Here is an 18,547-nt window from a genome sequence, read left to right as displayed (position 1 = left end):
GTGTGCTAAGTGGCTTCAGGCATGTCCTGCTCTTTGGGACCCCATAGACTGTAGCCCCTCTTGTCCAGCGATTCTCCAGGCAAGAGTACTGGGGTGGGTTGCCATGCCCTCCTGCATGGTCCTGGAATCAGGACCATCTTTGAGTTGAAACATCATTCATCATGCCCCAGGTTAAGCACCCCTGTGGTGGGCTGACTAAAATATTGCTATCTTATGACGGGTTGAAGAAACGAGAACAGGCAGAGGTTGATGGGTATGTCAAGGGATGGGGGCCCTGTTCCGAGCTTTCCTAGAAGCAGATGACCCTGGAGGAGGGCGAGGTGCAGGTAGAAACTCTAGACCTTCTACTGCTTAACAGAGAATCCAAGGCTATATGTGAAGGTTGCCCTCAAATCTGCGGATGGGGACTGTGCTGGCTCACTGGACAGCCTACAATTTCCTCTTACTTCTCAATGGAATTTGCCTCCAGGCTCCACTGGAAAATGGGCAAAGGGAGGAAGAGGAAACCTAAGACAGAATCAGAGTGACTTCGTTACAGTGTCCCAACTGCCCAGTTGGGCAACAGTGACCCACGTGAGCCCCAGCAGCACTGGATCCTTTGTGTTTGTATGCCCACCAACCTGTTTTAACGTTAAAATCCCTTTCGAGAGGGAATGTGTCCCAGAATCATCCTGGGAAGGACTAAAGAAATCCTAAAGGCTTGGCTGGTGGCCTTGGAAGGGTAAGGCCTGTTCAGGAGGAAGAATAATTCATGTATTTGCAACTAAGTGATTATTGGAGATTGATATTTGAATGTGGGTGTGTGTGAGAGAGAGAGGGGATTCCCTGGTGGCCAGGTGGTAAAGAATCCACCTGCCAAGCAGATGTGCGTTTGATCCCTGGGTCGGGACAGTCCCTGGAGGAGAAAATGGCAACCCACTCCAGTGTTGTTGCCTAAAAAATTCCATGAACAGAGGAGCCTGGCGGGCTACAGTCCAGGGGGTCACAAAGAGTCAGACAGGACTGAGCGACTGAGAACAAGCATGAGTGTGAAAGAGAGGGTTGAGGGGCCCCAGGGTACTGGGTAGGATGTAGTGCTTGCTTCTCCAAGGAAAAGGACGCAGGTTTGCTGGAGCTTGTGAGGTAGTCCCTAAATCCATTCAACAGTGATGGGCCACTATTTAGATGGAAGCATCAAGGAGGGAAGGCTTCTTGGGGGAAGTGATATTTAAGAGAGACTCAAAGTGTCTCTGGAGAGATGGTTGGGTGACTGTGGAGTCTTTGCTCCAGGTTGAGGAAAGAGTTGAAAAAGCCGGAGGCTTGGCACACGTGAGCACCAGGATGAAGAATATGGGCTCTGCTTCAGATTCTCTCAGTTGAGGTTGTTGGCTGGGTTTGTTCTTGACTGAGAATACTGTCTATGATACCTTGTAGGACAAACAGAAAATGCACTTCTTGATCTCTTCTCTACTGCCTGGTAATTGCCCTCTGGGTGTTAAGCTACTGTGTAGTCTGAGAATTTAGTGTGTCTGGACTCTAGATTTAATTTTTATAGCCTCTTGAAGGTTGCCAATGATCTCCTACTAAAGAATGGTATTGAGACACTCTGAAAGTGGGCACTGGGTTCTCTCTCCCAGCCCCCATCCCCCAAGAGGTTCTTCCTTTATTAATCGAGCAGGTTGATCACAGAGGAGTTGATTTTGCCCAATTATTGGTTGACCAGGGTCCTGGGGTCATGTTTTCTAGTTAGAATGATGTAATGAATACCTTCTGTTTTCCTTGTTTTAAGATCAGGCCTTTGTGACACTGACCACAAACGATTCCTACGCCAAAGGAGCCCTGGTCCTGGGCTTGTCTCTGAAACAGCACAGGACCACCAGGAGGCTGGTTGTGCTCATCACCCCACAGGTCTCGGACTCTATGAGGTGAGGACCTTGCTGCCGGGCTGTTGGTTGGGCTCTGACATCACCTCCCCTGTTTCTAGCATCAGTGGACCTTAAGGCCAGACCCTTTCCAGAGATTGAGTGCTGGTGGAGAACGATGAGAGCTGCTGAGTGAAGGATTCCTGGGTCTGAAACCTCTTCCTGGCTCTTGGGAGATGTTCCACCCAAGCTCCATCTGGGAGGTGGAGTTCTGGCCCTTGTGCTTACTGATCACAACCAGGAGTTGGGCTCTCTCATAGGCAGGTCCTCTCCGGGTGATCCAAGTGAGTGATTCAGTCCAGCCATTCCCTCTGTGTCCTCCTCCTTCACCTGCATACCTTTCCCCCAAAGGGAACAGGGGCTATTGTTTCTGTTTCCAGCCAAGCAAACCTCCCTTGCCTTTGAAAGAAAGTAGCAGTTCTTGCCTGGAGAATCCCAGGGACGGGTGAGCCTGGTGGGCTGCCGTCCATGGGGTCGCACAGAGTCGGACACGACTGAAGTGACTTAGCAGCAGCAGCAGCAGTTTTCTCCACCACATCTGACACCATCTGACCTAATGATCTTTATTTACAATTCAGCAGACTAGATATTTTCCAAAGGGCTCTCTGAATTAGGGGTCCTGCTAGGAGAGACCCTGAGGGGTACAAGCTGCTTGTTGATTGGGTTAGTGCATATTACTTTTTTGGAATTAAATTTTGAAGTATCTCAATCAACTGCCTTGATCCTCATACTAACTTATTTAAGAGTATCTTGCCACACTAGCACCTCTGTATTGCTTTATTTTTGCGTTCTTTTATCCCTTTTAGAAGTTGAAAATGCCCCTTTTGTGACTCTTTTCAAAAAATATAAGCACATGCCAAGGACCCCTGAAAAAGAGGCATTATATATGCATACGTATATCTCACACACTAACAATCTTGTTCCTAAAGGGTAATTTAGGAAAACCAAATTATCCCCAAACTGTCTCCTATGTGTATGTCCTAATCTGTAATCACTTCAGTGATGATACTGTAAGAAAGTGGATGTAGTCTTAGAAACCAAGAAACCAAGCCCCCTTTCCTGTGGTAAGTGGTACACCAACCATTTCTTTCCAAGAAATCAAGTTTACAGTGTGAACTGGAACATATTTTTGTACAGCTTTGGAGATTAGTAGCACAATACCAGTTTTGTTCTCCATGCTTGATATTGTTATAAACTTTCAGTGATGATCTGTCTTTATCCTGTGTTTTTTCTTGTGCTGAGTTCAGTGTCTCACCTAAGAAGTACACCCCGACTTCTCTCACCTCTGGCTTGCTTTCTAAAGTAAGTCTTTAGTTAATTTTGGGCAGAGATAGGTGTTATACCTCACAAACCAAAGTGAGTCTCTCATGCCAGGGGTGCTAAGCATATAATACATGCTGGTTATATTTGATGCAAAAGAATGGAAACCGAGTAATTGAGTCACTCAACTTCTTTTACGACACACAGTTTCAGGCAGTTGTCAGCTGCTTTAGCAAAAATTATTAGTTATAGGCGTCAGTGCAGATATTGTATGCCTTAACTCAGCATCACTTGGAAAAGTATTCAGCGGTCAGCAAGAAGCAGTTCTAATAAAATATTGTTAAAGACAGAGGCTGTTGAAAAGACATCTGACCAAACATGAGTTACATTTTTACAGGCTGTTTCACAATTTGACTGGTAGTCAGTGGTACGGAACTTCTATGATAGTGTTTAAGACAAGTAGTTCATCCTCACCATAAGTCTTGGCATTTTAGTGAAGTTAACTGCACATGCAAATTAAAAGTTTGTGCTGAAGTCAGAACATACTTAAGAGACTAACATACCAAAGTAATAGATTGCTGTAGTTGTCAATAAGCTAATAAGAATGCAGTCTTATGTTGTCTGGGTCATTTGTTCTGAAGAGATGCTAAGAGCTGTTTTCTGGATTTTATTTTGACAGGAAAGCTCTAGAGACAGTCTTTGATGAAGTCATTATGGTAGATGTCCTGGACAGCGGTGATTCAGCACATCTAACCTTAATGAAGAGGCCTGAGTTGGGTGTCACGTTGACTAAACTCCACTGCTGGTCACTTACACAGTACTCAAAATGTGTATTCATGGATGCAGATACTCTGGTGAGTATGACTTTGATGGCTGGAGAGATGGATATAGTAACTGAAAGCGGTTAGGCATGTGAAGAATGCTGTCGGGACTTGACAGTAAAGTTCAGATAAAACTGCTGTTGTGAAAAGTGTCAGGTGTTGAAGGAGAGTAGGAGCAGTCTGCCTCACAGGTGTCATCTGAAGAGTTAAAGACCAGCAACAGATTGCATCTTGTGTGTTGGAGAACTTAGGAAGGGTTATGCTATAGAAGAGCAGTTCTGAAATGCTTTCCCTTCTCCCCACCCCCTTACCCTTGAATCAGGTCCTAGCCAATATTGACGATCTTTTTGAGAGAGAAGAATTGTCGGCGGCACCAGACCCAGGGTGGCCTGACTGCTTCAATTCTGGAGTCTTTGTTTATCAGCCTTCAGTCGAAACATACAATCAGCTGTTGCATCTTGCTTCCGAGCAAGGTAGTTTTGATGGTACGTATCTGTTTTCCTTGTATCAGATAAGCTGTGAATAACTTCTAGGGGCTGCTCTTCTCAGGGAGTTGCTACGTTTCCTTGTGTCTACAAGATAGTGATACATGTGATAAGACAAGCGTTTTAAGTCCTGTTGTTCTGGGAAATAGTGTGTTTTGTGCGTGTGTATGCATCTTTTTCCTATAGGTACCTAGGCTGTTTTACAGACTTGCCATTCATTGATCTTCCTGTGCCTAAATTGGAGTATGATTAAAGCAACCATGATTATTCAGGAATTCAAAAGATCACTAAACAGATGAAAGAGTTTAACAGCTGTCTTAAGCCTGAGTAAACTGAAGTGCAAGAACAGGAGGACCCAGAATTGTTTCTGTGGAAATTTGAGGAATAAATTTAGGCTCTCATTCTCAGAACACAGGCTCTATGAGTAATCTTTGTCTCCAAATTTTCACTGTCTATAAGGAAGTGCATCAGATAGAGTGCTATCTGCAAAGCTAAAGCATAGAACCTTGGCAGTCACCATCCATTTTCCGTAAGGCGTATGTGTATCTATCTATAGCTGTCAATATATGTTTATATAGAAAGGTTATAACTGTGATTTAGGGCTTCAGATCCTTTGGAGAATTTTGGTTAAATTAATTAGTTAGGTATACTTCTATTTTGGCAACCCACTCCGGTACTCTTGCCTGGCAAATCCCATGGACGGAGGAGCCTGTTGGGCTGAAATTCATGGGGTCGCTTTTCACTTTCATGCATTGGAGAAGGCAATGGCAACCCACTCCAGTGTTCTTGCCTGGAGAATCCCAGGGACAGGGGAGCCTGGTGGGCTGCTGTCTCTGGGGTAGCACAGAGTCGGACACGACTGAAGCAACTTAGCAGCAACTTCTATTTTAGGCCAGTCTCTAAAATAATAAATAATAAGTCACTTTTGTTTTTAACAGCACAAACCACAAAACTAGCAGTTAGTATGCAAAAGCAGCTTTTTTGAAAATAAATGTTGATGGATCCTTTGAATTAAGAAAAGACCCAGTTGTATCTAGGAAGAAGGATTTGTACAAGGAGACCCCCCTCTCAGCAGTGACTCTCTGTCAGATACTTGACACTGTGGCAGAAGCCAGGGCCAGGAGCATGGGGGTAGTCCAGAGCCCTGAGCAGACCCCAGGCCCTACTTTCCACTCCAAGAGCAGGTATGAGATTTGCAGTGAGTAGATCTTTTGACACCAGCAGGAATGACCATCCTCAACTGACATAAAGTTCAGCCCTGGATGCAGATATGGGGGTTCATCTCCCTTAACTAGTTGTAAAGTTAAAAATCACAATTTCAAATTTAAAGTTTTTGAATTAAAAATACATCTAGACGTTCATGGGATTGCTGAAATTAAGAAATTGGAATTTAAAACATTTTTGTGTGTTAGTCACTCAGTCATGTCCAACTCTTTGTGACCCCAGGAACCTTACCCTGCCAGGCTCCTCTGTCTATGGAATTCTCTAAGCAAGAACACTGGAGTGGGTAGCCATTCCTTTTTTTCAGAGGATCTTCCTGATCCAGAGATTGAACCCAGGTCTCCTGCATTGCAGTCAGATTCTTTACCTTCCCCACTAGGGAAGCCCAAAACAGTTTTAGTTAAATATTAAATTGAAATTGGGTTTTTGTTGTTGCTGTTCACAGAAACTGAATTCTGTTTAGTCATTTGAGGATTTGGAACAGCAGCTATTTGAAATGTCAATGAAAAGGAAGGAGAAATTTAAATCTCAATCTTGTTTCACTGTTTGACTAGTTTATATTCTATACCAGTAGTGCTAAACCTGGGGCGATTTGGCCCCACCCCCTGGGGACTTTTGGCAATGTCTGGAGACATTTTTAGCTGTCACAAGTGAATGGGAAGACAGGACTGGCATCTAGTGAGTAGAAGCCAGGGATGCTGCTAAACATCCTCCAACGCACGCCCCCACACCAAAGAATCATCCGGCTCAAGAGGTCAGTAGCGCCAAGGTTGAGAAATTCTGCTCAGTGCCAAGTCATTACGTGCCCTTAAAACAGTGAGCAAAAGTATCTGAGCCGTAATAAGTGGCAGCCTCTGACAGGAAGTGCATTTTTACTTTAAGCAACCTTAAGTGAGAAATAATGCGCTGAGTGCTCACTGTGGTTATGGCCAAATGTAACTTCTTCACTTCACTGACTTATTTTGTAGCTCCTGCTATTTTCCTTTCATATAAGGAATGAAAGTTATATTGGCATTTGAGTTCAAAACATGTATTTCTCTTGCTCACACAAAAATAGTTACCTTTGCACAGAAGGAAGATAAGAGTATTTTTAGCAGAAGTCCACTGTTTGTCTTAACCTTTGCGTCAGATTGTGGCTTTCTTCACCTCCTCTCATTAAATTTAAAGGAAGTAGCATAATCCTGCCAGAAATTTCATATAAATTATCAGATCTAATAAGTGAGTCGCATGCTACAGTAGATCTACCTGCCTAAAATGCACACGATTATAATTGCGTAAAGAGAATCCACTTTCTAATTTTGAAGAATACTAGATTCTGTTGTCGCAAGATGAAAGTTTGGATGCCAGTGTGCCGTGATAAATTACTGGGTTACAATTTCAGAATATAAAATGGTTTAATTAGCTGGTAGAAACCAACCTGGATCATGTATTTTTTCTGGAACCAAGAGGTACTAAAGGAATTGATGCTCCGTTGTTAAGAAGCAAGAACGTGTAAAGAGGGCTCAACTAGAAAGCGCTTTCTGCTCTTTCAGCTAGAATCTGAAACCGCAGGCGATTCTCTCTGTGCCTGGGAGCACATTCATTATTCAGCAGCAGGGTTTCCAGGAGCTGGCCTTTCTGGAGGGTGCTCCACTTACTGGCTTGCTGGTGGCAAAGGATTTGAATTTTTTCTGTGACTCATGGAAATACCTAGTTGAAAGAGGTGAAAATTCAACTATGTAGATAGGAGCTTATGCTTATTCTTTTTTAAATGTTATTTATTTATTTATATTTTTGACTGTGTTAGGTCTTCACTGCTGCATGGGCTTTTCTCTAGTTGTGAAGAGAGGGGGCTACTCTCTGGTTGTCGGGAGAGGACTTCTCATTGTGGTGGGTTGCAGTGGCTTTTCCTATTACTGAGCACAGGTTTCAGTAGTTATGGTCCCTCGGCTCGTGGTTTCTGGGCTTAGTTGAACCAAGGAACTGACGTCAAGCTCTCAATGCAAATGTCACGCCACAGGCTCTGAGATGAGCACTTTCAGGCATTTCCTTTCACTTTACCATACATTTCCTAATACCCACAGATATCTTCCCCCACCCCCAGCCCCCAGGTGTACTGAACAGGGGTCTTCAGTCCTAGCATTTTTAGACTGATATTAAAGAAAACCTGTTTGCAGATACCTATAGCTCTGTCTGAATGTCTTGCAAGTTCTGCTTAATCTCCTCATACGTTCAACAAAAATTGATGGGGCCTGATGTCCACTGACAAGCCACGTGGGCTGCTGATGGCTGAGTATTTGCAGCTGCTTCTGCAGCCCTTCTCATGTGAAAGAATGTGGCTGTCAAGGCTTCTAATCACCAGTCCTCTAATCACACCACACCCTTGCCTCTGACCAAGAGGATATTCCTAATATGGCAAATCATGCTAGGGACCTTGACATCTTTTTTCTTCCCCAATATCTATAGAGTGTTAGAAATTTCGAACTAGTGACTTCATACCTAACTCATGGCTGGCGTTTAATTTCCCACAATGAGGTGTCTAACTTCCTATGCTGTTAATATTTGTGGACTGTCTTGCACTTACTTCATAACCAACATTACATGTTTTCTGAAGAGTTGTATGATAACTATTGCAAAACACATATACAGTAATATTTTATAGACTCTGACAAGATAAGGTCGACTTCAGGACTTAACAGTGAGAAGGAAAAGAGGTGATGATTTTGTAGATACTAGTCAGCAGTTTTATCTCCACACATGAGAGAGTACAGTAAGGCTGATTCACTTGACTCTTCATTTGATTAAGTTAATCTGGATGCAAGTTGAGATTTTTATTTCCTTTTCTCCCATGACTCCAGAGTATCCTAAATTAAGGATGCCTTTACAGTTGAAATCATTGTATGGCATCACTGACTTGATGGACATTAGTTTGAGTAAGCTCCGGGAGTTGGTGATGGACAGGGAATCCTGGTGTGCTGCAGTCCATGGGGTCGCAAAGAGTTGGACACAACTGAGCAACTGAACTGAACTGATACAGTCGAAAAGTTTAGTGCTTGACAGTTGCTGTATATTAAATTTTGTTTCCATGTGTTACCTTCAAAAACCTAAGTGAAAAATTAGAATTGATATTTTCCAATTTCAAGTATCCATCTTTAAAAAAAAATGGAATTCTTAGTGTAATCTAAATATCCTAAGCTTTTTTTGAAGTCATGACATTTTGGTGTGTAGTTGAATTTTCAAAAAAAAAAAAAGAACAGAGTAAATTGGTGTAGAATGTTAGGTATGGTTTTCCTTCAGCAGAATCTAAAATCTGCTGTGAGGTCATTAAACTGTGTGTTCCCTATTCTGATTTTTAAGGGGTCACTGAGACCCTTAAACTGAATTTTTTTCTGTGCTTGGAAATGTAAACTGGGAGAGTACAATGAAGTTTTTAAATAATTTTAAAAGAGTTTGTTCTAAATTCTAAGTTTTAAAGTGTAAAAGTGACCCCAGTGTTCTCTAACCTTTGCGATTAGTTTGGATTCAAGCTGTCCAAAAAAGTAGTGAAGGAGAGAGATATTCCCAGATAGTACTTGTCTTGTTCAAACCAGAGATGCTCAGAAATTCAGATGTGCCTCACCTGGTCCCCTGACTTGAAAGGTTCCACTTTGACAGGTGCTCATGGTAGGCTTTCCCCAGTGGCCCACAGACTAGGCTACTTGTGGCTATATAGGCCTTAAGCTGTGTTGTCAGTTGCTTTGAAAATTACTCTGTTCTCTTGTGTTTATATCATTCAGTAAGTAAATTTTAATTGATAGTTTGGGTAGTATATTGAATAAAGATGAAAAGCAAAAGTCATATCATGTAGCAAAATAAATGAGTACACACAGGTTTTAAGGGCTATTTTTATCTCACTGTACCTACCCATGAGTATTTTTTTTTAACTTAGCCATCTGTTTCTAGCCTCGTAACCAGCAGAGATCATGAACTCGAATAGAGACGGAAGGAAGAACTAACGTGTTCATGTGTACAGGCTCTTAGGGAGGTCATTTTACTTCTTCATTTATTCCTTAACAGTTTTGTGAAGTAGTCATTTATTTATTCATTAGTATATTAATTCAATAGATGTTTATTGAAGGCCTGCTATACGGCTGTACTGGGCACCGGCATCGATACAGTTTGGACAGCCTCTTGCCAGACAGTCTGGCAAGGTGTGAAGCAGACAGTCTATCTTGAAGCTATGGCTGGGTTGTATGAGTGTAGTTTTATGTCTTCTCTTCCAATGGATCACCACATGCTGCAACATTCATGAAAATATATCCTGGGAATGATACAGGATGGAGGAAAATATTATACTGGCTTTATTACAGATTAATTACTTAAAATGCATTGCCCTGACTAGAGAAAGCAGTTGATATATTCCTCATTTTAGAGATGAGGACACTTAAGTCTTCTATCTCTGCAGCTACTGTTTCTCCCCTCTAAACCATAATGTCTAGAAATATTTTGTCTTTTTATTGTTAAAATAGTGGATGTGTTTTATTTGATGAATGAGATATGGTTGATTTATAATATATATAAGTTTCAGGTGTACAACATAGTGAGTCACCATTTTTAAAGGTTACACTCCTCTCATAGTTATTACAAAATATTGGCCATATCCCTTGTGCCGGACAGTCTATCCATGTGGCTTATTTTATACATAGTAGTCGGTACCTCTTAACACCCTGACCCCTATCTTGTCCCCACTTTCCTTTCCCCACTGGCAATCCTTAGTTTTCTGTGTCTATAAGTTACTTTGTGTTTTTTAATCAGCAGCACAGTTGATAGTCTCAAATTGTTTTGTGGGTTCAGAAGTATTTTTGCAAATGATTAATTTTGTCTTTGTTTCTGTAATCCATTCCTATGGTATTGAAAAAAAACCATTTGAGCTCCTCATCTGGGGAAGATACGAAGTTTAAGGGCTAGGAATATATAAGTAAATAATACAGTTTTTTTTTTTTTTTTATCCCTACCTGTATAAACCTTGTACACTGTATATTTTATGAGACCTTACATTTAACACCTAATTACACAATTATGTAATCGTGAATCTGATAAATTCAGCGTGCTAAAAGAATCTAGACTTAGGAGGAGCTGCCTTAAATTGAGAAAGTGAAATTTAAACCACAAATAAGTGTTCCCTTGCATCTATGTAATTATTTAATAGCTTGATTATTTAAAATATTTTTTAAAGTGAGAAACAAAAGCTGAACATGAAATGGTAAAATAAATCAATCGTTCTTCGTTTAAATGGATTGAGGCCAGCGAGATGCAGTGATGCTAAGACCAGGGCTCAAAGTACCTGGATTCCCATGAGCCACCTGGGTTAATCCGATGATCCTTAGTAAACCTAATGGAAATATCCCCAAGAGATGGAACACTCACAAACAATAACTTAGTATCCTTGGCATGCTCTCTGTCGACAAGAGTGGTAACACCTGCCGAGCATGTTATAGGAATTCAGTGTTAAGGACTGAGTCACATTTTCATTTCAGCATTTGCCTATCTCTTGCTTATGTTGTTCAGTCACTAAGTCACGTCCAGCTCTTTGTGACCCCATGGACTGTTGCCTGCCAGGATCCCCTGTCCATGAGATTTTCCATGCAAGAATACTGGAGTGGGTTTCATTTCCTTCTCCAGGGAATCTTCCTGACCCAGGGATCAAACCTGCATCTCATGTGGATTCTTTACCACTGAGCCACCTGGGAAGCCCATCCCTCTCTTATAATATTAACCATATTTTGCTTTACATTGTTTGCTTGGTTTATGCTCTTCTACCCCCTGATTAGGTTGAAAACCATTTGAAAGCTGGAGCCTATTTTAGTCATCATCCTATAGTACCTATATGTAATTTATATAACCTCAGACATTTTCTATAGAAATGACATTTCTAAGAGTTACATTCTCTAATATAATAAAATTTAAAAAGGGCCATTCTCTAAAAGACCCTAGACCAGTGCTTCTCAGATTTTAATATGCAAACAAAGCATCTAAGGATTCAGATGAGCATTCTGATTCTGTGGGTCTGGTGGGATTGGGGACTTACTATTCCGCAGTTCTGTCAAACTCTCATGTGATGCTCCTACTTCTGGATCCGTGTGTTGAGCAACATGGTTTTAGGGGAACATTTCCTTGGGGCTGAGAAATTCAGGTTCATGTTTAAACCAAAATTCATCCCCCTACTCCTGCCCTGCTATTCACAGTAGGCAAGCCGGCTGCCAACAAACTATGGGAAAACACACAAAATACTTAAGCACTGAATGCTGCTGCTGCTGCTAAGTCGCTTCAGTCATATCAGACTCTGTGCGACCCCATAGAAGGCGGCCCACCAGGCTCCCCCGTCCCTGGGATTCTCCAGGCAAGAATATTGGAGTGGGTTGCTATTTCCTTCTCCAATGTATGAAAGTGAAAAGTGAAAGTGAAGTTGCTCAGTCGTGTCCAACCCCATGGACTGCAGCCTACCAGGCTCCTCCATCCATGGAATTTTCCAGGCAAGAGTACTGGAGTGGGGTGCCATTGTCTTCTCCGTAAGCATTGAATAGTGCACACATTAAAAAACATAACAGCACTCAATTCTATTTCTGTCTCATAAAATAATGGACACAGTTCTGGTAAGTGCTGTGATATGTTCATGTTTATCAGGTTCATGACTCTGGTCAAAAGACCTGGAAATACTGAGTGGTTGTAACGTTATCACTAGCACTTGGCCAGCCTGGGGGAAGGAAGATACAGAATTCTGATGTTTGCTTTTGTTGCAGAACAGGTGCCATGCGTCTCTCGTTCCATTTCCTTTCTCTCTGTCTCTCACCTGTGTCACCACACCCACGCTTGCTGGATCACAGCTGCTGGCGTGTCTGCTAATCACGCTTGTTGGTTCTGAGCTGATTGAGATGAACAGTGTCTTAACCTGTCAAAATAAATAAAGTTGCCTCTGGAAGCCTGACTAGAATGTACTGGACAAAAGTCCTGGGGTTTTCATTGGGAAAATTCAGCAGCCTTCATTATATCCTTGTATGTCTTATAGCAAAGACCTGCTTAGATTTGTATTCTGCTTTAAAGTGTGCTCGAGTTTAGGGACTTCTAATGAAAGGATATTGATAGCACCAAACACAGATTTTTCTAGTGAAACTAAAACATAGTTTTGTATGATCTTGAAATGTGCAGTTGTATATTTGGGAGAAGATGGTTAGATGGCTGAATTTAAAAATTATATAAGAAGCCATAGACTTCTAGGTGGTATTTAATTCTATTTTTAATCCACAACTTCTGACTAAAGGGTCACTCTTCATAGTCACATAATGAAGGCAGTGGCCATGGAAGTTTCATGGTCTATATGTTCTGTGCCCTGAGAGGTAGGGTCCTTGTTAACGGTGTAAGGATGAACCATTTGAATGCGTACCATTGATACACACATCTGCTGCCCTGTCTCTTCCACTTGTTGCTTGTTTCCTGGTCTAGCAGTGCTTCTCAGCCCTGCCATGGCACACAGCTGAGGGACTGATGGTATTCGGAGAGTACCTGAGAGTGAACGGAAGCGGCCGTTTGTGGCTGGAGGCAGCTGGCCAGGGACTCTGAGGGATCAACAAAACTCTTGACTCCTGTTTCCCAGGCTCACCCTGTCAGACTGGGGAGTCCTGCTTTATACTTACTCTTCTGACCTTCGTGGAATCGGATTTCTTCTCTGCGTTACAATGTCGTCAGTAGTCATTTTAAGTGGAATTGCTTAATTTAAAAAGAAAAGTCTTTAAATATGGCAGGAAAAAACAAGTAGTAGAAAAAGATATGTAGTCTGATGCCTAGTTTTATGAAGTTCAAAAACAAGTGAAAACGCGTGTATTGTCTGGAGATACACACACACGTGCTCAAGGAAATCACGATGATTACAAACAAATTTCATAATAAATAGTTCCTTCTGGGGTCAGGGGCAGTGAAATTGGGTAAGGGAACCCCCACAGAGAATTTAAACAGTGTTGGTAATGTATGAGTTTTTCAGTTGGATATTGGGTATATTTAGTGTTGTTGTTGGAGAAGGCAATGGCACCCCACTCCAGTAGTCTTGCCTGGAAAATCCTATGGATGGAGGAGCCTGGTAGGCTGCAGTCCATGGGATCACTAAGAGTTGGGAACGACTGAGCGACTTCACTTTCACTTTCCACTTTCATGCATTGGAGAAGGAAATGGCAACCCACTCCAGTGTTCTTGCCTGGAGAATCCCAGGGACAGAGGAGCCTAGTGGGCTGCTGTCTCTGGGGTCGCACAGAGTCAGACACGACTGAAGCGACTTAGCAGCAGCAGCAGTGTTGTTGTACGCTTTATAACCTACACATATATTTTTCTTTTGATAATATACTTCATACTGAAAATAAATAAGTGAAAAATGGAAAGAAAAGGTCTTGGCACAATTCTCATTCTTCCCCAATTGTATTATTAATATGCTAGAATTACAAAAATAATGTAACAATATTAAGGAAAAGTTGGAGTGAGGGAACATCGGTAACACCAATCCCCTCACACTGCTACTGTTGTTGGATTTATGATCTTCTGGTAGGAATGTGTATGTTCTTGGGGCTTCCTCAGTGGTAAAGAATCTGCTTGCCAATACAGGAGACCCAGGAGATGAGGGTTCGATCCCTGGATTGGGAAAATCCCCCAGAAAAGGAAATGGCAACCCACTCCAGTATTCTTGCCTGGAGAATTCCACAGACAGAGGAGCCTGACGGGCTACAGTCCATGGGGTCACAGAGAGTCATACACGACTGAGCACGCGTGCGCGCACGCACACACACACACACACACACTTATGTTCTTAGTTATAATCATAATGTGTCGTTGTTTATTTTTATATTACACAGTATATTGATGGTCTTTATAACCACTGGTTTTAATGGCTGAATAATGTTCAGGGAGTGGTTCAGTTCAGTTCAGTCGCTCAGTCGTGTCCGACTCTTTGCGACCCCATGAATTGCAGCACGCCAGGCCTCCCTGTCCATCACCAACTCCCAGAGTTCACCCAAACTCATGTCCATCGAGTCGGTGATACCATCCAGCCATCTCATCCTCTGTCGTCCCCTTCTCCTCCTGCCCCCAATCCTTCCCAGCATCAGAGTATACTAACCACTCTTCTATGGTAGAAAATTCAAGTTGTTTCAGCTTTTCTGCCATTAATGTCCTTCTTCATGGTTCTTTTTTTCATTCTACAAATAACTTACCCATGTGTAAGGCATTCTGCTAGCTGCTAGAATTATAATGATAAGCAGAAAGAGCCATAATCTCTGTCCATGTGGAATCTAGAATCTAATGACTAACAGTTCTTGATGGCATTTTGCATTTTAGTCACATTAATTTTTGAACTTTAAGAAAAGTTTTTTGAGTGAATTGTAGATTTACATGCAGCTTTAAAAAATGTATAGAGAAACCCCACATATACTTCATTCACACAGTTTCCCCCAATGGTAACATCTTATAGAATTGTAATTCTGCAACAGGAATTGATGCATTGACACAGTCCACCAACCTTGATTCTCTGTTGAGCTACTTGTCCCTTAAGTAATGGAGGCCTATCAGAACTTTCTGATACAGAGAGATCACTCCATGTGAGGTCACTCCAGACAGTTGCTCAATGATGCCTTTGATCCATAGAGTTGATCGAAGGCATTTGGAAAGGATGGGACACACAGGATAGGTAAGGTACGTTTGGACTTTAAGCCTAATGCCCTGATCTTACTACTTAGCTCTCAATATTAAATACATCTCCAGATCTTTAAAGTCTTTTTCAGAACCAAGAAAAATCAAATAATAATGACAGCCAAATCGGGTATGTTTAGAAAGGAAACTAGGTCTTAGTGCAAAGCGAACCAGGAAGGGAAGTATCTGGGGGGTTTACCAGCCTTGCACTTTGAAAGAGCAGGATTCTGCTTGCCTGTCGCCCTCCCTCCCTCCTAAGCACACATACACACACCTGCACACACCTATGAACACCTGTACACCTGAGCTGCTGTTCTGATTCACGGGAGACTCTGGTTCTGGGTGTTTCTTAGGCTCATGAGCCTAAGGTGAGAAGCACGTGGGCTCTGTAGTTGAATGTGTTTTGAAGTGATGGAGAAGGCAATGGCACCCCACTCCAGTACTCCTGCTTGGAAAATCCCATGGACGGAGGAACCTGTTAGGCTGCAATCCATGGGGTCGATAAGAGTCAGACACAACTGAGCGACTTCACTTTCACGCATCGGAGAAGGAAATGGCAGCCCACTCCAGTGTTCTTGCCTGGAGAATCCCAGGGACAGGGCAGCCTGGTGGGCTGCTGTCTATGGGGTCGCACAGAGTTGGACAGGACTGAAGTGACTTAGCATAGCAATGACTTTTTGGTTACTTGTGTGTTTATGACTTAGGTCTTGCTCTTAGCTGTTGAGATTTTTATTGTTTTATTTCTTTTAAATGAATGGCATGGTCCTCACTATCTAAGCGAAGTGTGAGGTCCAGGAACCCCCAGGGTCTGAGCAGTCATCGTGCTAGGTGTCTGTGGCTGCTGTTGACGTTAGCCCAGTGAGGACTGACCTGCCTGGAGGTGTGTTTCGTGGCGGAAGGGTGCACCAGGGTGCCACGGCCTGCTGTCCATCAGCCTTCCATCAATGCTGGGGCCTTCAGAAGCAATTCTACTAAGTTTGCTCTCTTTTGCTTTTGACTTTTTCTGTACCATTTCTCTTTCTTTAAAAAAAAATGTGCCATCTGACCTTTTAAAATATTTTTATTTATTTGTTCATTTGTTTATTTTTGGCTGCGCTGGGTCCTTTTGCTGTGTGGGCTGCTCTCCAGTTGTGGTGTGTGGGCTTCCCATTGTGGTGGCTTCTCTTGTTGCAGGGCATGGGCTCTGGGGTGTTTAGACTTCCGTAGTTGTGGCTCCCAGATTCTAGAGCACAGGCGTAGTAGTTGGGGTGCACGAGCTTAGTCGCTTCCCAGCATATGGGATCTTCCTGGATCAGGGTTCGAACCCGTGTCCCCAGCATTGGCAGGCGGATTTTTTTTTTTTAATCACTGAGCAACCAGGGACACCCTGTCCCATTGCTCTTTAACCTAAAGTCCAAAATCTTTAACCGAGAACAGTCTAAAATCGAAGCCTGGGGTGGTCTAGTTGTGGCCTACCCCTTGGAGGCCCACCTGGTGCCAGGTGACCCCGCCCTACTCTGCAGTCCACTTACCCAGGCCGCCTTCCAGGTCTTCTTTCCATAGCTGCACGTTTTGCCCTCCTCAGGTCTGTGGTGCTATGTAAGTGTTCTGCTTGGATCACCATCTGCCCACCTTCTCTCCAGCTGCAGTTGTCAGCCCGCCTGTGCATCCCTCGGACACCCTGTGTATGTAGGCAGTTCTGGCTTACATACAGCATCTGCAGCCTGTCAGACCAAGTCTCAAGCCACTGCCACGTGCCTCATAGCACTCAGAACTTTGCCTCACTGCCCTCATCCCCATTTGCGATGGTGTTGTGGATTCTTGATTTGCTGATAGTGGTGCCTCCCACCCTACCCAGACTGTCCTAGAGATGATGGCTCTGTCTCTGCCCACAGCTGATTCTCTAGTGCCTGGGCTGGTGTCTGGCACATAGTAGCTTCTCAGTGAATATTGTCTCAATTAATTAACTGAGGGAGATGGCTGCCCTCTAAAATGTCCTTTGGGAGCATGACATAGAATTTATTATTTTAAAAATGGAATTAGTGGGAATTTCCTGGCAGTCCAGGGGTTAGGACTCTGGGCTCTCACTTCCGAGGGCCTGGGTTCAATCCCTGGTTAGGGAACTAAAATCCCACCAGCCTTGAGGCACGGCCAGAAAAAAAAGCCAAAACAAAAAAAATAGAATTAGCCTATTTATAAAGGTCCAGTTATATATTCCTGTAAAATTACTGACCTGTCCTTGAAGTCCGTGACTGTAATTTGTTTGTTTCTTTCAGGTGGGGACCAGGGTTTACTGAACACGTTTTTTAGCAGCTGGGCAACAACAGATATCAGAAAACACCTGCCATTTATTTATAACCTAAGCAGCATTTCTATATACTCCTACCTCCCAGCATTTAAAGCGTAAGTGCAAGGGGTTTAACTGTGGTGTGGGATGGTGAGGGCAGGGGGTGCGGTTCATATTTCGGGGGGGGGGGTGCCTCAGTGTCGTTCTTGGGGCAAAAACAGGTGGAGACTTTGAGGAAAGTCCTTTCTCTCATAAGAAACTTGGCTGTGATGGGGAGGGGCCTTGCTGGTATTCATCACTTTACGTTTGGAGGAACCCAGAGGGCACTTTGCTGCCTGTGGGAAAAGGTTCCCATTGGTTCCTGGAAGCCAGGCCCTCTGATGAATCATCTCTCTGACACGGTCAAGAACACTTCTGCCTTATACAAGCTGTTGAGCCTCAGCTCTCTAAAATGAGAGTGTGAACAGCTCCCTCTGAGGTTGCGGTGGGGGTGATATAAGACGAGTGGTGTCATGGTCAAGCTCAAGGCCTGTGGAGCTGGCCTCCTTCACTTCACATCTTGGAGAAGCCACTTCCTGGATGGTTACTAGTTACTGAAGTCGTAGCTTAGTAGAAGTTGTGCTTGTTACTGAACGCTCATCCTCGGTGTCCTCCAAAGGTTATTGTGAGCACTAAGGGAGGTGGCTCGGTCAGTCAAGAGTCTGCCAGCACTGTTTATAATAGCCAGGACATGGAAGCAACCTAGATGTCCATCAGCAGATGAATGGATAAGAAAGCTATGGTACATATACACAATGGAGTATTACTCAGCCATTAAAAAGATACATTTGAATCAGTTCTAATGAGGTGGATGAAACTGGAGCCTATTATACAGAGTGAAGTAAGCCAGAAGGAAAAACATAAATACAG

The 18,547-nt window shown here is 43.1% G+C and overlaps 1 protein-coding gene across 1 annotated transcript in view; it reads left to right on the top strand.

Annotated features, from left to right (window-relative positions):
• The first annotated feature begins 265 nt into the window (after positions 1-265).
• The window catches only part of GYG1 (glycogenin 1), a 40,100-nt gene continuing 21,818 nt past the window's right edge, over positions 266-18,547 (top strand). The window contains exons 1-5 of the mRNA XM_010858288.1: positions 266-326; positions 1,769-1,904; positions 3,841-4,015; positions 4,305-4,467; positions 17,628-17,754. Coding sequence (XP_010856590.1) covers positions 266-326; positions 1,769-1,904; positions 3,841-4,015; positions 4,305-4,467; positions 17,628-17,754 — 662 coding nt within the window. The remainder of the gene's footprint in view (positions 327-1,768; positions 1,905-3,840; positions 4,016-4,304; positions 4,468-17,627; positions 17,755-18,547) is intronic.

Source organism: Bison bison, unplaced genomic scaffold (genome assembly GCF_000754665.1).
Source record: "Bison bison bison isolate TAMUID 2011002044 unplaced genomic scaffold, Bison_UMD1.0 scf7180017864384, whole genome shotgun sequence".
Taxonomy (NCBI): domain Eukaryota; kingdom Metazoa; phylum Chordata; class Mammalia; order Artiodactyla; family Bovidae; genus Bison; species Bison bison.
Note: the sequence above shows the minus strand (reverse complement) of the source record. Positions and strands in the feature narration are given on the sequence as shown.